The sequence below is a fragment of the Falco punctatus genome (assembly GCF_963210335.1).
Source record: "Falco punctatus genome assembly, chromosome: Z".
Lineage (NCBI taxonomy): Eukaryota > Metazoa > Chordata > Aves > Falconiformes > Falconidae > Falco > Falco punctatus.
The window spans coordinates 62,796,824-62,823,337 of NC_137586.1; the positions used below are offsets into that span (position 1 = coordinate 62,796,824).

Sequence of the window (26,514 nt, forward strand, 5' to 3'; positions counted from 1 at the left end):
AGCCAACTCAGTCATGTGAATAGTCTTCCTCTAAAATGAGAGCAAAAAAGCTTTTTCTGGATTTAGCTCCCTGAATGGCTTGCTGATGGAGTCTCTTTCTTTGCCCACTGACCAGTACCTAGCCAACTGAGCAGGGGTATTCCTGCCACATGGCTCACACCTTCACAAGAGGTAAAATAAAGGTATGCTGTATTTTAATGCAAAGTTTATTCATATTCATCTGTCATTTTCCATTGTTTTATTTATTTTCAGTAGGGCCTTGGTGGAAGAGCAGTAAGATTGTCAGGGCTGCTATGCAATCCTCTTGGTACTTACAAATATAATCTTAAAGTGTGTATGCAGAAAGGAAAAAAACAACCCACTGTTAGAATTAATGGGTTTGAAATGTTTTGATGAAGTGCCTTGCTATTCTGCCTCAGTAAATGAAAAGACTTAGTAAATTTCAGTGGTGTGGCCTTGCCACATAACTGCCTATTTTAATATTTAAGAAAGATTATACAAGGGGTGAGGGGTGGGGTGGGGTGGGGTGGGAAGCAATGATTATTTACTGCAAATACAACTTCATTTCAGGGTCCTACTAAACTGTCTTTTGAAAATCCAAGTGTATTAAATGGTTCTCCATTGTTAACACAACTATGTTGAGTTCTTCAAGGAAATACATCAAATTTTCAGATAGGGCCCTTCCTAAAGAGGAAGAAAAACAATCTGCTTCTTTCCCAAAAGTGTATTGATTCATGTGTGTATTAGTTTTATCTTTTTTACAGTTCTTACTCAGTTTAGCACTCCTGACATCAGGTTTACTGGTTTGTAGTATCATGTATATTACCAGGAACCTTGGCACCATACTGGCCATTTGCCAGCTGTCTGCTCTTGATGTAGTCTTAAACAAGAGGTTATATATTCTGCAGTTAGTAATTGAGCTATTCCGTGTTGAATCGCCAAATGCCAGTACTCCCTTCTTTATTTGTTTGTCCCATATCCTCTTTTACTGAAAAATCAACATAGAATAGGTATTCAAATAATTCATCTGGATCTCTTCTTTGTGGGGGACTTGTTGAAAGATTTAAGATCAGGACTCTAGGCTTTGAAGCCTTCATCACATCTGCTACTTGATTATACAGATATTTTCCCTTCTATTAGTCAAATTCTCAAGTTACTTAGTTTTATGGATGCCCAGGACTAAAATCTTGCATGTAATGATCAGCTAAGCCCCTAGCCCACGTCTATGTCTGCCCAGAATCTCAAGTATTTCTTCTATATCTCTCACCGCCACAGCCAGCTCCAGAAGGCTTTTTTGCAACTGGCTATATAGTTCCTCTCCTTCTCTCACCACCCTTTCCAAAACAGAGGTGCAGCTACCTGTTCCCACAAATTCACTTATCAAATTAGGGACTGTCCCCTAGCATGTGAGAGACCATGCTGTACATCCTGTGTAATAAACTCTTAAATCCCCCTGAGCTGGATTCTCCAATTGCCAGAATATAGGGTAGGGTTTTCTCAATTACTCTCACTGTTGAACAGAATAATTAAATAGCCATTGCAAAGCTCTACAGATTAATGGCTGAGGAAGTCATCTGGGACTTGGAAACCTGGATTCCAGTCCCTGTGCTAATGAGTGTTTGAAGTGTATTCTATTGAGAGTCTCATTTCAGAAAACCTTCTAGGGTAGTGGCTAAAGCATTGAGCTAAGAGATGTACATTAAAGCTCATCAAACAGAGGAAGATATTGACCCTATTTGTTCTCCATCTTGGGCATCTGCTGAGCAAGTGAAACATGGCACAGGCACCACCGCATCCTCTTATTCCTTATTCCATCTCTCCATTTTGCAGGGAGGGGTGACAAATACTGTGCCCCAAGAAACAGTTTGGATCTGGGAGTCTTATGTTGTGTACTGTGTGGTAGCATCTTACTTCCACGAAGTGCCATCCTCCCTCAGATGGCAGTTGTCTACTGGCTAGATCAGGTTCATATGTTGCTTCCTAATTCCATAATTAGATGACTAACTCTTCCCATGAACTGTGTAAGGTTTCAAGCTGTAATTGCCAAGTAAATGTTCTGGATTATATTAGTGGCTAGATACCCAAGAACTGTTGCAGTGCTGAGAAATACAGCACTTATTACTACTGCTGATGTGGTGCAGAGCTTTTGAACCTCTAGTCACAGAGGTTAAGTGATGCTCTGTGAAGCTGAGTTGGTATTCAGTAGTGAGGAGTTTCACTGGCTAAATGCTTTAAAGTTATGTCATTTATGTTCTGGTGTAATAGAGTTCATCATTGTTGTAAAGATATGCTTGCCTAAGAGACAGTTAATATAAACAAACCATGATTAAGAAATCCATCTAGGAAATTTTCTGGAATGAAGAACTGAAAATATGCAAGCTACTGAGCAGCTCTTCAAAACAAGTGAATCTTGAAATGAGAGAGGTTGTTCTAGAATACATAATATTTATATACTTTAAATGAACACCTTTCCAAATTAATTTCTAAAATTAAGAAAATACAGTTTCAAAGATAAGGTTGTCAGCTACTGCCAGGATCTTAATCTGGATACATTTCTAATAATTTCTTCTTTTGCCAATGGTCTTCTGTACTTCACTAACCCTGTATCATTTCCCAAGTACCAGGATTATGAAACATCTTCATCCCAGTTTGGTCATGTACTTAGTGGATCACTGGAAAAAGCTGTGGCCAAACATTACCCGCTGAAAAGTTCACTCTTGAGATGCTCAGGGAATGCAGGTATTCAGAGAAAATTAAGACAATGCAAAAGGATTTTTTTAAGAGAAGTTACAAAAATGCTGATATTCCCCTTGCCAAAGGAGAAAAATTTTACTTAGTTTACTTAGGAAGAAGTGGATGTTTACATCCATGATGGACTAGAAATGGTGCAGGAGTTGTGGTGAAAAAAATGCTAGTGAGCAATTCATGTTTATTCATTACTAGTAACTATTCAGAGTTAAATGCCTATTGTTGTTAAACATCTTAAAATGCATCAGCGACCTTATCCTTTCATTTTTCTTCAGTTAGCCAAAGTAAGAGGGATTCTCTTTAGTAAAATAGATGTAAAAGGATGACTGTTTGCATAGGAAACTTACAGAATTATACAAAATGCTTATCAAGTAATTCTATTTTTGGAGATTCTTAAGAGGCTGTATTATGCCAGGCAGCTATATAAACGTAAATTAAGGCTTTGCTTTCTGGTAAAAAGTGGAGACAGTGATCTGCTTTGAATCTTCTTGCCTGTTTCATTCATTCATATATAGATGAATAACATATACAAGAATATGTTCATGAAATATTCATATAGTTCCCTCCTCCCTGAATTAGCATATTTCCAGTAATCTACTTTTAATATGATGTCTATATTTATTTAATACTTTATATCTTCAAAAGAATGAATGCCTTGATGAAAAATAGCTGTCCTAAATCAAAACTACTGATTAGCCTAATACTTTCTTCTCAGATGGTTCACTAAGCTCATATTCAGTACCCATTTTCTCTATAACCTTATGAAAGACCCTGTATTGTTTATATTATTTTAGAAGAAGTCTTTACATCTAAGGAAATCACCTGGGTTTGCACTGTGCCACTGTTTTCTTTAGGCCTGGAATACTTGCACCCTTCTTGAACTGCCTAGTATTTAAAAGTAAACACTTGTACTAGAATTAATAATTAGTACTAAATCTGTTAGTATCATGGCAATTGGCTTAATTTTCAGAATTGGTAAGCACCTGATCTATTTGTCAGTTTTGCAAAATACATCAGCTAAGAAGTTCCAAAAGATCTGTTCAAGATTTTGATATAACTTGCTGGGTGCCTGAGCCACGCTCTTCACAGGTATAGCAGAGACTAATCTGTCCCCTTGACTGCACTGCTCTGTTACATGAACATTTAGAAAAACTTGAACATTTGTAAGTTACTGAAAAGTAAACTGGGTTAATCTTTGCACACGTCTTAACAGGATAAAGGATGTTAGGGTGGGCTGGTCATTACTACTCGTGCGTTCTTTGCTTGGACTGTGTAGATAAGCTTTGCTTCAACAAACGAGAGCTGGGAACCTTAGGAAACTACTGCTTTAATGTCACAAAAAATGAACAATTTTTAGCCTTCTTTTACAAAGTCACCTGAGGTAGGAATATTACTTGTCACTGCAGGTAGCTCACTGAAAAGCTTCAGTATGCAGTCACAGCCACAGATGCATACACAAGTAATAGGATGCAGAATAACAAGAATAGCTTAATAACTTTGAAGGCAATGTGGTAGCTGCCTTCTCTAAAGTGCTGTACTGGACATTCCCTTTCAAGAAGGGCAGTTCTGTGCTAGAGAAGGCTGAGAAAGTGACCATTCCACTGGCAACGCATAGAAAACACCTGTTGAAAAAATGTACTACATGCACTCCTCACTTCCTAGCTTTTTTGAGTGGTCTTCTAAACACCTGTGCTCCAAAAAGTAATAAGAACAGTGTTTTAAATAAAAGGGCCTAAAAGTAATATTCATATTACAGAAAAACAGAACAGGACCTGTGTCTTCGCTCTCTTATCAGAAAAGTTAGCAGCAAGTAAATGAAATACTAGAAACGGGAATATTCAAAATTTATAATAGGATTCTTTTTTCATAAAGTGTGAACCTTTGCAAATTACTGTTCTTGGTAAGAGCTCAGAGAGATTAGAAGGCAGCTGGGGTATCAATTTAGATTTATGTCTAGAATTTCAAATAAGAGTCCTTGGAAGACAGATCCAACCTGCTATCCCATAGCTATCACTGCCAAAACTGCTACAGGGCAAAGCTGAGACCAGACAGGCATGACCACCCTGACAGCCCGCTGAATGATGGAGATGCACTGGAAAAGGTCTCCTACCAGCAGCAGAGCTATGCTTGTCCCTTTCTCCACGTGGGTTGTTCTTTCCACTCCAGTCACCAGGCTTCTGTCATCTACGTCATTTAAAGTCAACCTGAATGCGCCCCCGTTCTCCTGCCCTTGTAAACACTAGCAACAGGAATGGATTTTCACCGTATCTACTTCAAAGTCCTCAGTTGTTTCTGCCTACCAAATCTCTGATGAGCTCCAATCAGGGATAGGATACTCACCTAAACTTGGAGCCTGGACACTGCCTTCTCCCCACAGATTAGAAAGAAGGGCAGTCCTGGTGCCTGTGGGCCTTATCTGCCCTCTACAGCTGAGCATGAAGGCAGGGACATGTCAGCCATCTCCTCCATCTGCAAAGGACCTAGATCAAGTTTGTAAAGATGACAAGAGCTTTTCACTGGTAGAAATGTTCTTAAAAGAGCACGTGTCTTACATCAGCAAGCCAACTTCCATTGTTCAGGACTTAGGTCAAAATGATATTTGTATGCTACATGCACGAAATCTGTTCCCAGAATTTATCACTGGCATTTAATTACTGACATTCTTGCATTTTAAGAAATTCAGTGCTGATGACACATCAAATTTAGACAATTTCTTTTATATGTATATTGTATTTCAGGCCAAAACATCACATCTCACTTTTGTAATTATACTTTCCAATCCCCATGTCTCAGATTATTTTTTTTTAAACATCTGCTGTCACATCTATTTTGGAATTGCAGCTTTTTTTTACCCCTCATTATCCTTTCCACCTCACATAGTTCATCTCTACAGTTCCAGTATTCCTTTATAGTGACTGCTGTCTTTTCATTTCTAGCTCTGCTGCCATGAGTTACTTTTACATGACAGATCAGAGACCAATAACCAATACTGATCCACTTGAATGGCTTTCATCCACTTACAAAGGAATTGCTTATGAGCATACCAGGGGGCATTTTCATGCAGGTTCATGCTTTGCCTCATAATAGGCAGAAGTACCACTCTTCCCTCCAGTGTGGGAACTGTGCATCCATTTCCAGTGCTTTAGCACCTAACTTCCCAGTCTGCTTGCAGCCCTGAAGTTGTACAGGTACATCTGTAGATGTAAATGTATTGACAGAGTTTGTGCCTACCATACAGTGGCGACATTTCTGCAGATGTAAGCCATTACATGTCATTAGAAAATGACACCTATAATTGTATGGCTTTTTATTAATGCTTCCTTTATCTCACTTACTCTAGATTTATCATCCTGACCTGGATTCCCCAATTACATCTGCCACTATCTTCTAGGACAGTTTTCAAAAGCAAACATTCAGACTATGTCTACAAAATATACATTTACATCTGCAAAGGATACTTTTGTAGAAAGACATGAGCAAACATCCACTGGCACACACATTTGGTCTGTGTAAATACTTGCCTGTAGAAATGAAAGCACTACACTTGAAAAAGAGTTGAACAAAGTTATAAGGAGTAAAACTGTGAATAATTTATGGCTCAGCAGGGTTATTAGGAAGTTTAGATTCACATAAAACGAAATTTAGGGGTTCTTTTTCAACCCTGATGAAACCAGAAACTTTCAACTTGTAGCATCATGTAATTAAAAAAAAAAGGGGGGGGGGGGTAGTTGTTGCAATAAAAGGAAAATACATGAACACATAATTTGTAATTTCACAGTAGGTGGCATTGGCATTATTATTTCCCTTATTCAGTAGTCCTATTGTCAGACTAAGTCACCCAGGACACTGCAGACTCCCAATCCTCTTCAATGGCTTTGCCTGGAGGATCCAGCCTCACAGGACAGCACAAGGTGTTCTAATCAGAGACGTTCTTTTGTCACCCTTTTGGTACTTTTCTGTATTGGACAGATAGCTATTCATTGGTGCGGGAGCAGAAATTCTGGTGTTCACCTTCAAGTCTTAGCTGCCAGACTTCAAAGGCATGATGTCATTCTGTGACTTTTTTTGTTTAACATTAAATGTAACACCCTCAGAAGGAGAAATACAAAAATTTCTGTTCTAATCTCATCATGCACAGAAGGGAACATGAAAAGGGTGTGAACGGGGATCATTGAGTAATAGCTGATTATTTAAAAAAGCAGAGGTAGGTTTTACAGATGTATTTTTACCAACAAAATTTCAGATTAGTTACTTCTGTCACGTAACAGCTTGGGAACAGGCACCCTTTTTTTGTAGAAAATGTTATATCTGGCGGGGGGGTTGGGGGGGGGGGGGGGGGGGCGCGAAATTACAAATGGTCATCCAGCTCTGGGGGAACTTAAGTTTCAACCAGATATGTGAAATGGTGATTTCATTCTAACTTGCATTGCATACGTGTTTAGCAGTATGTCATTTTTATTCTTCACCATAACTACTTCTAGGCTTTACGAAATTGTCACAGCACATAGTTTTGCAATCTTGCGTACTTTTCTTGATACTGCTTTTGTTTGCATGGTAGCACTGACTAGTTTAATAGGCAAATACAACCGTACTTTCTGCAAAGTCATGCCATTTAATAGGAAATTAGATATTCTGTCCGTGTTCATGGCAGTCAAAAAATAAAACAAAGTAGAACCAAACTCCTATATTCTGTAAAACTGGCCACTAGGTATAGAAGACAGGAATATTTCAGAGGGACAGTTGTGGTATTTCCTTTTAGCTACCACTGAATACTGATTTGGTAAGTTTTCTTCAGGAGCTTAAAAAGTAAATTTCTGGTAGATCAGAGTAAAAACAGTCTAGGCTATTTATGTGAATAAACGTAGCCAAACCTTTCATTAATGTTACACTTCACATATTATAAATAAAATTGTGGTTATTTTATGTAAAATATGAAGTATTTTTTTCTATTTTTTTGTTATGCAAAACACGATTATAAAGCATAAATCATAAAAAACTTCGGTGAAGTTGAAAATTAAATTGCCAAAGCTGAAGTGGCTCTCCAGAGCTAGTAAAGAGCACATGCAGACACTTAAAATCACTTTAAACTAGCAGTCATGTAGCAGCTTCACCTCTTGGAATGACAATCCTGTCAGTTATGTAACATATGCATGGGAAGGGCAGCAGGACAAAAATCTACCCAAACCGACAAGTGTATGTTAACTAAATGACATTACCTTGCCTTTTCCCTACATATTTAACAGGAGAGATGAAACACTGAATTTCACACTCAAGAACAGCAGTGACTGCAGTTTGGGATATTGTAAAGTGTGATTCTTGAATGTCAGAATAAACACAGATTGTTAGAAATTCCTAGCACACGCCCCTAGAAGCCTCGAGACTTCAGGCTTATCCTGAAAGCAGCTTTAGGATCTGGGGTTCAAGGTGCTGCATGTTCCCCTGAGCATTCAACACTGTTACTGCACTGAAATGGATGTAGAAGCCTGATCATGAGAAAGTCTGGAGGTGGCCAGCCAGCTCCTGCGGCTTCTCCAAAGGGAACAGCAGTAGATGTTGTGGCAGCTTTGTGGGTATTTGTGTGCTGCTCTTGGAGACGAGTCTGCAAAAGGATGTCTTTTCATGTCTTAAGAGTGGTATTCCTGTTACTACTCCAAAGACAGTGACTGTTTTTTTGCTAGATCCATGTGTCTTGGGTACTCCCATTCTGTCTGACCCCAACGAATCATCTCACATTTCATGAGTACACAACTGTAAGGGGAGGGACTGGTTGATCCCTCCTTCAGCTGTAATACAGCTTGATTCTCGGGACCTGCTCTCTGAGATGGAGTATGTGTGTGAGTCCATTCAGACTGGCAGAAAGGAAACCAGTTTTTTCTTCCCCACTGTGTTTTTTGTGGAGAAGAAACACTCAGACCCATCTAGCTTACATTTAAGAGGAGAACAAAATGGCTTATGTTGGTTAAAAGACAATGCTTAGGCTCCTACCCCATCAGGAGAGCATTCTCCAGAACAGCAGAGTCATCGGTTAAGTGTTGGTCTTGAGGTTGAGTCCCTGTCCTCAGTTCATACTCCTGACTAGCTCAAGCTCTGCACACTGTGTTGCTAACCCCTCTAATCCATGTGCTTGAGCTCTGCAATGCAGATCAGGTGCCTAGAAATGAAGTGCACGGAGGTGCAGGTGGATGGTGCACCTACACTCTTCCAAGAACATGGCTGGCTGAATATTATAGTACTCTGGCCTAAAAAAGAAATCGCATTATCTCTCAGCACTGCCTGACATCTGCATTGGTGTCTTCTGAGGCGGTGTGGGAAGATCTCTTACCTAGGTGCCTTGTTAGTTCTGCTGTAATGACTGCAAAGGGGAAATGGATTCCTACCATGCCCTATGGGTGGCTTTTTTCTCCAGAGGATAGGCTTCTGTGAGACAGAAAAACTAGTTTTATTCAGACCAGCTTGAACACTGATACATTTTTAATATTGGGAAAATTACTCTGAGAAAGAACTTCTAGGACATACTTCATAATAGTTACAGCAGAGATTTCATAATTAAAGCTATAAGATCTTTCCCATTTCACACTTGGTTTTGATCTTCCCAAAAAGTCAAGAACCTAAAACGCTGGTCAGGAGTGAAGAAACCTTACAGTCCATATATTTCCCATTTCTGCATCAGACTAATGTGAAATATATTTTGAATGTATGAAGTTGTAGACAGAATAATAATAATAAAAGTATACTTTTCCTTTGAGAAACAGCCTGGTTATCCTAACTTTTTAAAGCAGTCTACAGTGTTATATGTATTTTTAAATGTCACTTTGCTAATACAAGAGCTACTAACCTGATATATTGGGCTGCAGAGATGGCTTTTACCCAGCTGGAAGGAAGGAATTTTAATTCTATAGAAATGTTTTCTGAAAGGGATACAATTTTATGGGCTATGTGAAAAGTCTTAAGCCCTTTCTCCTTAAACTTAGTTTCAATAATTAAAACAGCCTAGTCCTTCCCTCAAAAACACAGTCAATTTTTGGTTGAGTAGTATGAAAACAAGAGGGATAAAGGAGAGAGGTGAGAGGAATTGTACTTCAGAGAATGAAAATTTTATAAAATTTCCCAACACTTTCTGGAATATCATTTCAAATAGTTGCTCAGTTGCTGAGCTTATCAAGCCAGAGCCAGCTTGAAGCACAGGTCACTTGAGAAACTCCCTGCTTTGACAAAAGCTGAGCCACAGAACTCTTCCCTGTCTTCCACCACCTGACCCAGAGGTGCTTTCAGGTACCAGAAGAGCAAGTGTCCTGTCTCCTCTGCAGTAGGGAAGGTTGAGAAGGAGGGGTAATGTGAACAGGAGGGGAGTGGAGAAAAGAAGGTGCTGCTCACAGATCTGTCTAGGAAGGAGGAAGTGAGATGCTCTTCTCTCAGTGACTGCCCCATTCCTCTGTCCCAAACTCCTTTCTCAAGTTAGCCATCTCATAAAGTAGAAAAACAAATTCACAAATACAGTTAAGTGTGCATCAAGTAGAAAGTGGGACTGCAGGTAACATAAAACGACATTGGCTTTCAACTTTTCCCTGCTTCAATTTGTTCTGCAAATGTATAAATTTTCAAGATTTGTTACAGATGATTTCTGCAAACAGGTCCACAACATACACTGACATTTGTGTGTGTTACGAATGTACCCAAAAGGCTTTAGGTATGATCATGACAGCAAGAAACAAACAGAATTCCATGACATGGGATTCGAATGTGCTGTGGAAGTTGTAGAGTCTTTCAGGGTATCAGGACTGCAGAAACAAATCAAAAAGCCCCAGTAAACTCAACCAACGAAGTAACCTCACAATTTATACATGTTTTGAGTTAGGCAGGCTACCGACTGGGAGAGCCTACAATGCATTTAACATTTGAAAGCCATCATACACACCTCGTATTTGTTACCTGATAAAAGCAAAGCCCATTTTTCAAGTTTTACAGCCTAGTAAGGGACCATGTTATTAAGAAACTTAGAATGAATTGTTCAAATACAGAAATGCCAGTGAAAATCTATAGTAACTATGTTCGGATGGTAAAATGGAAGCACTGATGGTAAAGTACCAGTGGAAAAAAGTACTTATTTTTCAAACACTGGCAAATGGAATTTTATTACTTAGAATCAATTGCTACGTGAATCAGAAATGCCATATTTTATGGAGAAGAAAAGTGCTGCTAACATTTGTTTGTGCACTGCCAACTTTGCAAGGTATGATCTTACATTTAGATGTAAACACTATCTCACTGGACTCAACAGATCAAAATTCTTCACATACTACATTCTACAAAGTTAAAAGTAAGGTGTCACACTTGATAACCCCACACACACTCAAAGTCACTCTGTGCTTTTGCCTAAGCTGAAATAGAAATAAGGCATGATGTTATTGTTTCAGTAGCTGTACTGAGTTACAGTTCTTAACTAAACTGCACCAGTTTGTGAGAACAATTAAAAGCTAGTCTGACTGAACATGATGTAACAGTCACCTGCTGAGCACCCACATTGGCTGGGCAAAATAGTATTAATTCTAAAGCAATTAGCTAGCCAAGAAATTCCTTGTAGGTGGCAGTATCCTTTGATAATGATAAAAAAGTAGTGGCAAGAAAGGAAGTCATTAAGTTTCTGTGATCCCTGATTCATATAAAGACATACATAAAAGATGGAAAAGTGAATTAAAGGAAAAAATTTATTTCCCAGCTGTTTTGTGGACCCCATTCAATATTTTCAACATGCTTCATAGTAATAAAAATGGTCATTAGCAAAAGAATTGAAAAAAACTCCACCCCTTGAGGAAGGCCCATTGACTGGAGGAAAAGCGTGCAGCAATTCTAGGTATTTCTTAAGATGCCACCCCATGTTTCATGACATTCCCAATTTTGAAATCTTTGGTTACTGTTTTAGAGCTGTCAGTCCAGTGTCCTTATCTTTTGTACCCTACAGGTCCCAGATAATAGATGAAGTTTTTGAACCGGAGTGAATCTGCATTTTCATTGGTGATATGCTGGAGAAGTAGAAGAAAGTGCAGATTAGTGGAACAGTATAAAATCAAACATAGAAACAGTAAAGTATGTCTCCTTTTAATATGTAGCTAAACTATCTGCACAGAGTTGTTACCTGGTATTTATTCTTCTTCCCCCACTGCGGCGAATGAAGAGACGGGACGCAGCTTGATGCAAGCAAGTTGTCCCTTTATTAGTGATTTTCTTACAATTATATACATTTCTATCTTCTACATATTACACACTGATTGGCTAAATCTTAAGCGTAAAAAACACAGATTGGTTGACATTTAAGGCACACTGTTAAAACAATAGGAACTGATTAGTTTACCTTGTCATAGCAACAATTTCTATTCTAAGATTAGGGGGTTTCTTCCTACGTGACTTTCTTAATTAATAAAGTTCCTTATCGGCACTATCCGTTCCCTTATCTGGCTACTTGTTCCTCTTTGTCCATCTGGTTGCCATCTCAACTGCAACGGCTCAAGAGCCTGCAGTTAGCTTGCTCCTCTGTTCCCAGGGCTTGTGCCTGTTCTAACATGTCTCTATTCATCAGGCTAACAGTACTTGGACTCTTGTCCTTGAGGCCTTGTCCTGCATCTCCCCCTTCCTGTTGCACAAAAAGAACCCTTGAAATCGAATGAGTTGTTAATTTTCGTAAGCATTGTAAAAGACAAGGTATAAGTAATAGAACAAACAAAAAAGCAACTAAAGCATATATAATCATCTTCACTAAACTTCTTAACCATCCTGAAATACCCCAACCACTAAACAGTTTATCTAACCAATCCCAAGTATCACTTTGTTGAAGATGAGAAACTCCATCCTTCAATCTTTGGATGCTAGCATGAATTGATTCCGAATGATCTGAAAGGTTCATGCAACACATCCCTTCAAACTCTTCACAACCATGACCTTGTGCCAGAAGCAAAAAATCTATTGCAGCTCTATTTTGTAATGTTGCGTGGCGAACACTATTAACATCTAATAAAAGACCAGACAGGGCACTGCTTGTGGCATTAGTTTGTTTGGCAAGCCAACAGCCAAGCTTATCTAATGTTGCCAGAGCATTTCCTGCAGCAGCTCCAGGCAACAAAAGAGATGCAGTAAAGCATTGGCCAAAGGACCAAAATTGCATGTTATCATCACAATCGGAGGCAAATGCATGAGTGCCATGCTTTGTCCTTCGAGAATAGCAATGTTGTAAAATCATAGATGTGTTAGGAATCAGGATGGAAAGTCGCCCTAAACTACACGGACCTCCTTTTATATGAGAAGGAATGACAGGCCATGCTCGATCCCCACAAATAAAAAATACTCCACCAGGTAGTGAGAGCGGAGCATTGCTAGATTTAGACAAGTTGTTAGCAGTGTAATTACACCAGATACTTGCATTTCTAAAAACAGGATGAACAGGGGAAACATCCCATGCCCTAGATTGATTCTTTCCCGTGTAGTTAAATTTTATACAAAAATCCATTTTTACAGAACCAAGGAGTTCAATTTCCTGTGGTTCCAAAGTGGCCAGTGGGAGATGGGGTGTCCATACATCCCAATTGTCTGTCACATTTTTTGATACGTTTTTGGGTGGAAAAAGACTTTGAAGGTCCCTAGGTATAGGCCATTCATCTAATGGTAAGCCCACAAGACATGTGGAAAAAGGCTGATCCGGAGCGGCCGTAGCAAGACACAGAATATCCTGTCCAGTCAAGTTCGCCAACGTAACCCAAACATTTACCTTCGGTAGAAAAGGGGGATAAGAGCTACCTTCAATAGGCCAAGGTCCAGATGTGAACATCATTATCCATATTAATGACAACGCTTGTTTCTCCTTTTCTTTTTCCATCGTCGTTTTACAACCAGCCATTCTTCTGGTCATACTGTCCATGACCAAGGCACTGCAATTGATTGTCCACACTCTAATCCTATAATAATGTTCTTGTTAATAATATAAATTCTGCTTGCTAATATAATATATTGAAACAACAACCATGCAATAGCCCGTACTTCTAGGCTTTCAATCAATGATAAAAAATTTACAAAAACCAAGTTTGGCAAAATCTCAGAACCTAATCCTATAACTCCCTCTATTTCCAAAAGAGGTTTTCCCATAAAACATTCAGCCCACTGTATCTGATTAAACCTTAATATTTGATTGTTACACCCAGAACACATCCAATGACCCCATCTGTCCCTTACTCTTACAACTCGCCAGCGATCCTGATCACAGATTTCACAATGAATCTTGATCCACGGTCGACAGAATGGTCCATGTTCATAGCAACATAACTGTAGAATCCAGACGCTGTCCAACCTGGTTTGTGACAGTGTCGTTGAAAGTCGATGTAAGGGAAGATAATATCTGCTAGTGGTGCCGTCAGTGCGTTGGGGATCTGGTCTGGTCCAAATGTATTACCTTTGTTAAGTGGTTTGATCCAGGGTGATAGTGTTCGTTCTAGGCGCTGTAAAAAGTGAAATCTATATTCTATGTCCTGATTTTGGGTATCTGACATTAATGCAAAACAGAAATCCTCATGCAGTTTTTATTTCATTCTGTAGGGTCGGTGTCGGTATCAGTTGTCTGCGGTAAAGGTTCACGGAAAGGTCTTACATTCTTCGCTGGGATCCATCTGGGTCCTTTTTCTGTGGAGACACAAGCATAACCTTTTCCCCATGTAACAAGAGCATATGGTCCCATAATTTTACCTGTTTCTGGATCTCAGACCAATACTGGGGCTTTAACCCGTGCCTCGAAGGAGGTATTTGCAGTAAAATGTTGAACTATCGGTGGGTTGTTATCTATTAAAGAACAATTTAGAAAATTAAAAACATACAAGGCTTTCTGTAACCGTTCCTCCGGAATAGCCATTCCCATTCCCCCTTTTTGTTGTTGTAATAGACGTTTTAGAGACTGATGAGACCGTTCAATGAGAGATTGACCAGTGGGGGAATGAGGAATGCCAGTAATATGAGTTATACCCCATAGGGCTAAAAAGGTATTTATAGTTGTTGAAACATGAGCTGGACCATTATCTGTCTTCATCTTTGAGGGAATACCCAAAGTAGCAAAAGCACGCATTAAATGTCTACGAACATCTCGTGCCTTTTCCCCTGTGTGACAAGAGGCAAACAAGGCACCTGAAAATGTATCAATAGAAGAGTGGATATATTTAAGGTTACCAAATTCAGAATAATGTGTAACATCTGTTTGCCATAATTGTAGGCTTTGTAATCCTCTAGGTTAACTCCTGCAGCAATTGATGGGAAAGAATGTTTTTGACAATCAGGACAGACAGCAATAATATTTGACGCTTGTTGAGAAGTAAGGTCAAACTGTCGTTTAAGAGCTCCAGCATTCTGATGGAAAAAAGAGTGACTTAGTTTAGCTTGTGCAATACGGTCTGGCAGTACTTGAACTGGTAACGTCAATAGATCAGCTCGTCGATTTCCTTCTGCAAGAAAACCAGGTAGCGAGGTGTGAGACCTAATATGCATAACAAAATAAGGCGCAGATCGAGAGTCCAAAAGGAAAATAAGTTCCTGTAACAGGGTAAAAAGTTGTGAATGTGAAACATTCCGCAGCACAGAAGCTCCAGCTCATGTAACAATACCTGCAACATAAGTGGAATCAGTAACAAGGTTGAGTGGTACATTCCATTTTCGGAAAATGCAAACAACTGCATTCCATTCTACTATTTGAGGTGAACCGAAGACTGTCTCTATGTCTGAGTCCCATCGTCTCCATTGATCATCCCACCATAGAAGAACAGATTTATGTGATTTGCCTGATCCATCTGTAAACACAGTACGTGCCTGTAAGGGTTGTTCGCTTCTTTTGGGTTTTAACATCAGACGAAAGTCAATGTTAAACAGTTTGTGTGAAGGTGGATGGGAAGTTATTTGACCTGTATAGTCGGCAGGTGCCATAACAAAGGTGTCTGATTGCTGATAAAGCCATTGTACATATACTGTTGTTATTGGTAGACAAATACAGACAAAATCCTTCCCTGATAAGGTTAACAGGCGTGATCTAGCTTTAACAATCAGAGAGGCAAACATTTCATGTTGTGTCAAAATAGTTTTTGTAGACTGGTTAGGTAAAAAGATCCATTCAATAATTAACAAGGGGTCTGAGTTCTGAAGGTCCCATTGAAATATCAGGGCATGAGGCTGTCGTGCAGGGTTTAAAATAATCAAGTTAAAAGGTAGTTCAGGGGCCCACCGGTGGGCCTGTCGAGAAGCGATAGCTGAGGCAACCTTTTGTAAAGATGTATCTGCTTCAGAGTTAAGATTACATGGAGAACAAAGATTAGTGTCCCCTTTTAGTAGTTCAAACAGAGGACCCAAGTCTGTATTAGAAATTCCCAATAGTGGTCGAACCCAATTTATTGTTCCCAGTAATTTTTGTGTATCATGCAGGTTTCTTACATTGGTATTGATCTGCAATGGTTGAGGAACAATAGTTTGTGCTTTTATTCGCCAGCCCAGATATTTCCAAGGGGGAAACTTTTGGACCTTTTCTGGTGCTATACAGAGACCTGCCGAATTCACGGCATCTGTGACAAGGGCTACAGCTTTCTCCATGACTTCGTGATGTTGTGCTGCCACTAAAAGGTCATCCATATAATGATACAATAACACAGTAGGCATAGCATTTCGGACAGGACTGAGTATTTTCGCAACATACCATTGACACATTGTAGAACTATTTTTCATACCTTGTGGCAGTACAACCCACTGTTATCTCTGGAACGGAGCTTGCATGTTGATGCTTGGAATTGAAAAAGCAAATTTTTGGGCATCATCTGGATGCAACGGGATACTGAAAAAACAATCTTTAAGATCTATGCCAGTTAGATGCCAGTGTCGAGGGATCATAGTTGGGGATGGGAGCCTGGGTTGGAGGGCTCCCATATCTTCCATAGCATCATTACTTTTTCTGAGATCATGGTGCAAGCACCACTTGCCAGTTTGTTTTTTAATAACAAAAACAGGTGAATTCCATGGGCTAGTAGAAGGTACAATGTGTCCAGTTGTTCTGAGACTAAGTTTTGAAGTGCACGAAGTTTTTCCAAAGGAAGGGGCCATTGATTCACCCAAATAGGAACATCAGTTTTCCATGTTATTTTTAGGGTGTCGCGCACTTCAATGGCCCCATCTAAAAATGTGTATGGATAGACATTCCCCATTGTGACAATACATCACGTCCCCACAAGACCACAGGGACAGGTAGCACAAAAGGTTTAACAGAAGCCACATGTCCCTCTGGTCCTTGAATCTGAATTAGTTCCAAGCTCTGACGACTGTTACCGGTCCCCCCTATCCCAGCCAGTGTCTGAGAGACATTAGTCAGTGGCCATTGCGGAGGCCATTTAGCTTGAGAAATTACTGTGACATCAGCTCCAGTGTCAATGACTCCATTTAGTGCTATTTGTTGGTCATTGTAAATAAGGGTACACTGATACATAGGTCGCTGTGGAGAAATGGATTGTACCCACAAAATATGAGGTAACCCTGTAGATCCAAAACCTCCTCTCCTCTGCGGAGGGTGATCAGTGGTAAGAGAGCTTACCCTTGCCGGAATCAGAATCAATTGTGCTATTCGACTACCTTGAGGTATCGTACAAGGTGGAAATGGAGTCCATGCCATAATTTTGATTTCGTCCACACTGTCAGAGTCAATAACACCTGGTAAAACAAATAGATCAGACAATGTTGTGGAAGATCTACCAACTAATAGAGCTTGTCTATCAGGGGGTAATGATCCTTTGACATTTGTTGATAATAAATGAACCGAGGAATCGAGCAACGTTACTGTGTGTGAGGTTGCCAGGTCCAATCCGGCGCTGCCTGAGGTTGCCGGACAGGGACTTGAGGTGTCGGTACTTCTCTCCAAGCTTGTTGAAAAATGTCAGTTGTGGCACTTGTGTCTGCACGCGTCGCTGCCCCGCGCTCCGTGGTTGGTTTCCCTGTATCGGTTGTCCCTGGAAGTCATACTTAGATCGACATCGATTAGCATAATGATGCCCTTTCCGACATTTCGGACAAACTCCAGGACCAGGAGGTTGTTGTTTATTCCCTGCAGCCCGCGCAAGACAATTTCTCTTTAGATGACCAGGCTTACCACAACCATAGCAATTTCCCACACCACACATCGTTGCAAAAGCAGTGGCCATAGCTTCAAACTCGTGGTCAACCATACCAATTCGGTTACATGCTTCCACCATTTCCACCAGAGTGGGGTTCGGGTTGGGAAGAGACTTCAATAGCCTTTTACAATCAACATTAGCATTTTCAACAGCTAGTTTTGTTAGCAATATATCCCGAGCTTCCGCATTATCTACTTGACGTTCCAAAGCCTGTTTTAGTCTATCAATAAACTGCATATAAGGTTCTCGAGACTCCTGAGTGATGTTAGTAAAAGCCTTTTGTGGCTTTTGTAAGTCAGGGACCTGGAAAAAAGCCTTTTTCGCCTCTTCTCTAATTGCCTCGAGAGCCGCACGGGGGCAGTTTTGAGCCTGCGCTACCGGATCAGCATGTGCACCGGTGCCCGTAAGATGCTCTATTGTCAGTGCAGCTAATGCAGCATCATTATGATTGACATACATGAGTAGGAGTGCCTGCAGTCCTCCTCTCCAATGTGATTCCCATAATGTGTACTGAGTCGGGGTTAGTAACAATCGTGCTAAAGATTTCAAATCATGAGGAGTCATGATATAAGTATCAAACACAGAAGATAACAGACTTATAAAACAGGGAGAAGAAATACCATGTTCTGTAACTGTGCGGTGCAGTTCTTTAACAACCAAAAAAGAAAGAGCCTCCCATCGTGCTCCCCCTGCCCGACCCTGAGTATACAAGACCGGAGCAACTATAGTTTTAGCCATTTCCAAATCCCCCTCCTTTAAGGCTTGTTTCTTTATTTTTGTCCAACATCACGTAGATCAGGAGGGTATACAGGAGGGTATAAATCAGGTACTTTTTCAGGGTCTATCGGTCCTGGGTCAAAGGGATCTTCTTCTGGCGGATACTCCACTGCATTGACACTCAGGGGTCTATAGCACTGTGACTTAGAGGCTGATAAGGAAAGAGCTATAGGAGCTTGCGATTCCTCCTCCTCTCCTTCCTCTGGCTTTTCTTCCTGTGCTTTCATAGTCTCAAAAATAACTCTCCATGAAGAGAGCAGACGGTGGGACTCAGTATTGCCTTTTGTCGCAGAATCCCACAATTTCACCCCTGTGTCATCCCAAAGTTCCCGTGTAAAAACTGTAGATGCAGTCACTGCGGGCATATTTACTTGCACCCATTTGAGCATTGCTTTAAGGTCTTGCCCAGAAATACTTTTCTTATGTTTATTAAGAAGACCTTTCATAAGCTCATAGATGTCTCTTTTGGGGACGAAGCCCAATTCCCCATGACGGATTTCCCACAGCTCACCTCAGCTCCGGAGGGATTTCAGGCCGGCCGGCTCCCGCTCCCTTTCAGCACTCCATTCAAAGTTCTGTGGGATTCGCTGCAAGTTGCTCAGATAGGCGATTCGAGAGTCCCTCCACGTCAGATCCTTCACCGGATCACATCGGGGTCACCAATTTGCGGCGAATGAAGAGATGGGACGCAGCTTGATGCAAGCAAGTTGTCCCTTTATTAGTGATTTTCTTACAATTATATACGTTTCTGTCTTCTACATATTACACACTGATTGGCTAAATCTTAAGCGTAAAAAACACAGATTGGTTGACATTTAAGGCACACCGTTAAAACAATAGGAACTGATTAGTTTACCTTGTCATAGCAACAATTTCTATTCTAAGATTAGGGAGTTTCTTCCTCTGTGACTTTCTTAGTTAATAAAGTTCCTTATCGGCACTATCCGTTCCCTTATCTGGCTACTTGTTCCTCTTTGTCCATCTGTTTGCCATCTCAACTGCAACGGCTCAAGAGCCTGCAGTTAGCTTGCTCCTCTGTTCCCAGGGCTTGTGCCCTACAAGTTCTAACATGTCTCTCTATTCATCAGGCTAACAGTACTTGGACTCTTGTCCTTGAGGCCTTGTCCTGCACCCCACTACTGTGGAACATTATCAAAAGGTCTTTGAAATAAGCACAGGACCAGCAGAGGTGGGATTCCAGTTAGGGCATACAAATATTCGGCAACAGAAGCTGCTGGGGTGAACATCAGACATCTGGTGTGTAAAAGCCCTGCCAGACGGTATGTAAAAGGTGATTTGCACATGTGGCTCATATGGTTAGTTTCCATGCCATCGTCTTGGCAGCTGTACTGCCGTCATTTGGTGTTGTCTCACAAAGTTTTATTCCTGCAAGGATATCCCTGAATGATCTCGTGACACCCTATTGCTGCTGGTGTTACCTCTGTTTTTATTAATGTGACTCTGCTTTCCCTGAATGGCATCCTTCTGTGTATACACTGAGCTGTGTACCTGGTTGCATTTTTTTTTAACTGAACAAGGCTGTTTCCTTTAGTGCTTTCTAGAAACTCCTAGGTCTTGTGTGCTTTGACTTCAAACTACTGTTACAGAATGGAATTTCCTAGGCTTCCACCCCCCATTCCTTTTGTTTCCTTTTTGTTACTATCCTTCTGTATTTTTAGACATTTTTATGAACGCAGGGTTTTCAGCGATTTTAACAGGAGTCTGGCATGAGTAGAGGCAATAGGGTAACAGCCAACAGAGCTTTCTAGTAACTTTTATTGTAGCCTGTAGGTGTTGCATCTCCATTGGAGGTTGTTATGTGATTTTTCCAAATGGCTAGCTATTAGCTGTCACTTCAAATATTTCTTAATGTTTTTTTCCTCTCAGAAATCTAATTTTTCCTGTGTCTGTTGAGCTTCCTGTCCTGCCGTTGGTACAGTTTTGCTCAACAGTATTTATCTTGTTCTTGCAATTAGTGGGTTTAGCAAAAGAAAAATCTGTTTTCCAAACATCTCCAGTAATCATAATTGTCAAATGAGACCTGCAGTAACCAACCATCTCTCTCTCACTTTCTGCAAAGGTGTGCATGCAAAAGTGTGTACACATACACACACACACATGCGCACACGTGTATGTGTGTGTCAAAACAGCCTCTTTGGCAAAGCAGCAGCAGGACTTCTGGCAATTAGTAAGAGCAGTTCCATCCAGTATATAATGAAAGGGTAGGGGGAAAAAAAAGCTCCTGATCCTAAACAGATGTTTGTTTCATAGGGGTTCACTGTTACCAGTTTAGTGTGATTTAGCAGTTCTGAGCTGCTGTTGCTAATTATTTGTGATATAAAAGAACATAACAATTCAATTCATGTAAAGAATATATTTTATTTCTGAAAACAAATACACTCATTTTTAAAAGTGAACTTCAAAATTATTATAAAAGGGAAGTCATTAGAACAAATAGCATCTTTTTATTTCATCTTATTAATCAGTGTCATAGTGAGGAAGGTTTATCTCTTTAGCTGTGTAAATGCAAACTCTCAACATTCTTATTTTAGACCTTGAAACGGTGATGAGATATTCCAGGCTGCACAATGGAACTGAAATAAAACCCTAGCTGATTAGTTTTACAACTTGCTGTGTGATTAGTGTGACCTCTTGTGTTAAACACGGGAATATTCATTTGTTTATTTGCATAATGAAACAATCCAGCAAGTAAATGAAACATCTAAAACAGTAACAGCACTGTCCTTGCCATTTCTACAAATATAGCAGCAGTAAAGGTATTAAAATTGGGACATGTTAACTTTTATATATGAAACAGAAAAATTAACACAATCATTTTCCCATATAGAATACAGCTATGATACATTTTAGTCTACCAAGACTCTAAAAAGATGAATTTTTTCTTCACAATTCTAACAGAACCTTGCCTGACCGAAGTAGATGAAATTACAGGACAGAGCCTTGGTGACTTCTACATAAAACATGAAGATTTACAAATTTCTTAAAAAGCTTTTCATGGTAAAGTAGGAAATTTATCTTCTGTTAAGGAGAACACTTAAAAGAAAGTATCTTTAAGCAAACATTAAGGATACAGCATGAGCCGAAAAAGAAAGATGAAACCTAGGCCTATCTAAATCTTTAACTAGTTCACAAAACATTCATTTGGACCGCATGCTTGTGCAGGACATTTATTTACATAGGGATAAAAGCCTGGGTTCCCTCAGGTTTTCATTTTCTAAGATCCATATGATTCACATCTGTTTGAAAACACAGGTAGAATAGGACCAGTGACAAAGAATTATAGTACTGTGCTTTTCAAACAAACAATGGAAGATCTGAAACTGTGTTAAACAGCCTGTTCATTCTTAAAAATAAAAGCAGCTTTTTTTTCTTGGTCTTTGGTGCTCGGGGGAATTGAGTTCAATGGAAAGCATCCAAATACACTTTAGCAGAATTTAAAAACACAGAGTGATCTATTTGGAAAGTGCTTTATCTTGCTTCATGCAAGAATGTGTGTATGGATTTTTATTCAAAACTTGGTTGTTAAATTGTGAATTATCACAAGGCATGATGATATATATCACATATACTCCTATTTACGGGTGCTTTTTCCAAAATAACCTATGCTGTGTAGACATACTCAGGAATTTTTAATTTTTGGTCACTGTCTAAATCTCTCTCTATTGGACAACTATGATGTTTACTGCATTAGTGAGGGTTGTTTGATTGTGCATACGCAATCCCAGTTTGCTTTAAAAGGTACACCTCGGTTAGAAATGAAGGCATTGAAATTTCATAGCAGAGGATATTTAAAAACTTTGCTGATGACAGTGCCTCACTCATATATCTAAAATGCAAGCCACGCAAGGGTGTAGACTTTCAAAGGAAACTGAATGTCGTGAGACACAGAAATTATAAGGAGGTGGCTTTTGTCCTAGAAAGGCTTGGTGAATTTTCTCTTTTAACATTAGTGAGAAGCTGAAGATGTAAGGAAACCTCTCAAACCTCAGATTCAGCAGCTGATTTTTCAAGCGGCAAAGACGGTGCTGCCTGACTTGGGGGGGGGGGGGCATAAAAAAAAATAAACCTCTCTTATAATCTCACCTAGGTGACAAGAACGGCACAGCTGTAACAAGGTAAAACACTTACCATTTTCACGATTATTCGCTATAAAGAATTTCCCCTTAAATATGCGGCAGAAAAGAGACTTTACCTGGAGCAGACGTTACTCTGTCAAAGGCAGCGGTGGGAATGAATTACTCAGCGAGAGTTTGGGAGGGAAAGGAAGGGGAAGAGGCCAAATGGTAGCAGGCGACCAGCTGAAGGACTGGGCTGGCGCTGTGTGCCAGGGAGCCGGCGCCGGAGGGGCGCGCAGCTGCTCCGCGACACGGATCCCCTCGCACGGTAACGCTCCCGCCGACCCCCCGGTGAGGGCCTCCAGCCCCGGAACCGCCGCCGCGGGGCGGCCTCCCACCGCGGCGGCCGGCTGACCGCGCTCCCGCCGAGGGAAGCAGCGGCCGACAGAAGCCGTCGTGTGTCCCCCCACCCCCGTTCGCGACAGGCCCGAGATGGGCCGGGGAGGGCCCCCCGCCAACCGGCCGCGGCCTCCGCCGCTCGCCCCCGGCGACCCGCGGCGGGCAGGGCCCCAGGCGGCGGCGCGGGCCCGCCGGGGCGGCGGAGGGGAGCGGGCGCGACGCTGTGTTTTGCAGGGCGGCGACGGCGGGCGGGAGGCGCTGCTGGACAGCTCCGGAGCGCGGCGCGGCGCCCATGTTCCGGAGACGGCGCAGATGTGAGCGGCGGCGGGGAGCCGGGGGGCGGGGGAGCCGGGGATTCCCGCCGCGGAGGCCCCTTCCCGGCGGGGGCGATCCCGGCAGCGGGGGCGATCCCGGCAACGGGCGCGCTCCCCGCCCCCGGGAAGCCCCGGGTTTCCGCGGCGCGGGGCTCCCCGCGGCGGGCGGGGCGGGCGCGGGGGCGGAGGGCGAGGGCAGCCCTTACCTGCGGGCGCGGCGCGGCACGAGCGGGAGGCGGGATCCCCGGGCGGGGCCGGGGCGGGGCGGGGCGGCGGGGGGACCCTGCGCCTCACGCCGCGGCCGGTCCGCCCCCCTCAGGTGACGTGATGCCCGTTGTTTTGGTCCGCCCGACCAATCGGACGCGGCGGCTGGATTCTACGGGAGCCGGGATGGGCCCTTCGTGGCGGCAGCAGGACTCTCCCCTGCCGACCATAACGCATTGCGCAGGGTGCACCACCGCCCGGTCCTCCTGCGGCTTTAACGGCCCCGGCATGGACGCGCCGCGGCAGTTCCCGGCGGGCTTCGGCCCCGAGCAGCAGCAACAGCAGCAGCAGCGGCCGCCGCCGCACTGCCAGCAGCAGCAGCACGGCCAAGACAAGCAGAGCCTCCAGCAGCAGCAGCAGCAGAGCCCATGCCTCCAGTGCAACAACTGCGCCTACTACGGGGCTGCTGCGGCAGCCGCGGGGGATAACCTGCCCCTGCTGCTCCGCGCCTCCTCGCCCCTCTCGGGCGCCTTCCGGACTCACTCCTCCCCACTTTCCTCCGCCGCCTCCTCCCGGCAGGGCAGCCAGCTGAACGTCAGCGAGCTCACCCCCTCCAGCCATGCCGGCGCGTCCAGGCAGCCTCACCAGTACCCTCAGTACCACCAGTGCCACAGCCTGCAGCAGCAGCAGGCAGCGAGCCCCAGCAGCAGTGTCAGCAGCGGCAGCACCCACCACCACCACCACCACCATCACCACCACCACCATCACCAGCAGCAGCAGCAGCAGCGCCGGGAGAGCAACCCCTTCACCGAAATAGCCATGAGCAGCTGCAGGTACAACGGCGGCGTCATGCGGCCGCTCAGCAACCTGAGCTCGTCCCGCAGGAACCTGCACGAGCTGGAGCCCGAGTCGCAGCCGCTGCAGCCGCCGCTCGCCAGCCCCGCCGCCGCCGGCACCCCCGCCGCCCCGGAGATCGTGGTCTCCAAGCCCGAGCACAACAACTCCAACAACCTGGCGCTCTATGGCCCCGCCGGCACCGGCACCGGCCCCGGCCCGGGCAGCGCCAACAACGGCGGGGGCAAGTCCACCAAGAAGAAGAACCAGAACATCGGCTACAAGCTGGGGCACCGCCGGGCGCTCTTCGAGAAGCGCAAGCGCCTCAGCGACTACGCGCTCATCTTCGGCATGTTCGGCATCGTCGTCATGGTCATCGAGACCGAGCTCTCCTGGGGCGCCTACACCAAGGTACCCGCCGCCTCTCGCCTGGCCCGGCCCGGCAGCCGGTCTGATCGTCCCGCGGCCCCGCGGAGCGGCGGCCCCGGCCCCTCGGAGAGCCCAGCGCGGCGGGGCTGCTTGTCCGTCCCGTCGCGTCCCGTCGCGCCCGCGTCCCGAGGAGCGCGTCCCCGCCCCGACCTGCGGCGGGGTGCCGCCGGCCCCGAGATGCCGCCGGCCCGTGCCCGGACGGGGCCCTGCCCGGGGCTGGGGCGGTGGGGCGGGAGCGGCCCCTGCGCGCCGGTCCCTGAGCGGCGCCGGTGTCTTTCTCTTGCAGGAGTCGCTGTATTCCCTCGCTCTGAAATGCCTTATTAGCCTCTCCACTATCATCCTGCTCGGGCTCATCATCGTGTACCATGCAAGGGAGATCCAGGTAACGCTTGCTGCTGCGGGTCGGTGAGGGTTGCAGGCACAGCTGGGGGGCGAGGTGCGGGGCGGTCTGCCCCGGGGCGCGGCGGCGGTGAGTGCTTGGCGCTTCCCCTGGGTCGGGAAGCAGAAGCGCTGCCTGCATGCCTGCTGAAGTTGGTGAACGGACCGCAGCCCCGGAGAGAAACACGGTGCGCATCGACGTGCCGGGAAGCGCTGCCTGCTAGGGAGTGTTGCCTGCGGTTATTACGCTATAGGATGGCTTAGCCCTGAGGTTGGAACGTGCTTTCTTGGTGACATGCCTGCTGTCTTCTGTAGCAGATGTCCTGCAACTGTCTTTTATTTCCTAATGACTAAATTTCATGCTGTGCACTTTTTCTTAATGGCAAGGTTAATTGTCTTCACTGTGCCAGTGTCTCAGATATGAGTGTACTCTGGGAGAATGCTTAAGAGGAGGGTAAGACTCATCTTCTACTGACTTGTTTTATTTAATGCTGCACAGCCATTGGTAATATAACAGAGGAAAACTGTCAAGAAAGGTAGGGCTAAAGATAGGAGGACTGTAGTGATCAAAGTTGTAGAGTAAGTCTCACAAATACTGTCACAGGTTCTGTTCGAGGGACTTAGTTCTATTTTCAGTTGTATTTTTTTTGACCAAGAAATTAAAATTTCAGCTCAGCTGAAATCTACAAAAGGTAGAATTCAAAGTTTTGAAAAGAAAAATACGTTACTCTTAGGTACATTGGTGCTTTTGCTTTTTCAAATTAATTAGAGATCCCTTGAGCTAAAAGCTGAAAAGTCTGCTTTCAAGGGCAAAGAAGGCTTTTCCAGTCTTCCAGAAGAGTAGTACCAACCATTAAAAAAACAATGTAAGAATCGTGTAGTACCCTGCTTCTGTGCCAATGAGTGCTGTAGTTCCAATGTGAAATGGTACCATAGTCTCCTACTTAGAGTAATGTTAGAGAAGTATTATGTTACTGAAGACTCTTTGCCAAATTGGATCCTGTTGTGCAAGTCCTTGCACATGCAAAATTCCTATTCCTGGCTCAGAACCCAGTTTCTCTGCATTAATATCAAAGATACTGAAAGCTATTTAGTGATATTGTACTCAATAAACAAGTGTTCTGGTGAAAGAGCATCTCTGTAAGCTACTGGAGTACTGATGAAGAGGTTTCTTTATCTGTACAAAAA

At 43.2% G+C, this 26,514-nt stretch overlaps 2 protein-coding genes across 2 annotated transcripts in view; one reads left to right on the plus strand and one right to left on the minus strand.

The window, feature by feature from the left end:
* MCC (MCC regulator of WNT signaling pathway) overlaps positions 1 to 26,514 on the minus strand; it is a 715,741-nt gene that overhangs the window by 542,102 nt on the left and 147,125 nt on the right. The window lies entirely within an intron of this gene.
* KCNN2 (potassium calcium-activated channel subfamily N member 2) overlaps positions 19,825 to 26,514 on the plus strand; it is a 77,339-nt gene continuing 70,649 nt past the window's right edge. Inside the window, exons 1-3 of the mRNA XM_080371230.1 lie at positions 19,825 to 23,481; positions 23,801 to 24,930; positions 25,235 to 25,330. Coding sequence (XP_080227356.1) covers positions 23,460 to 23,481; positions 23,801 to 24,930; positions 25,235 to 25,330 — 1,248 coding nt within the window. The 5' untranslated portion in view covers positions 19,825 to 23,459. The remainder of the gene's footprint in view (positions 23,482 to 23,800; positions 24,931 to 25,234; positions 25,331 to 26,514) is intronic.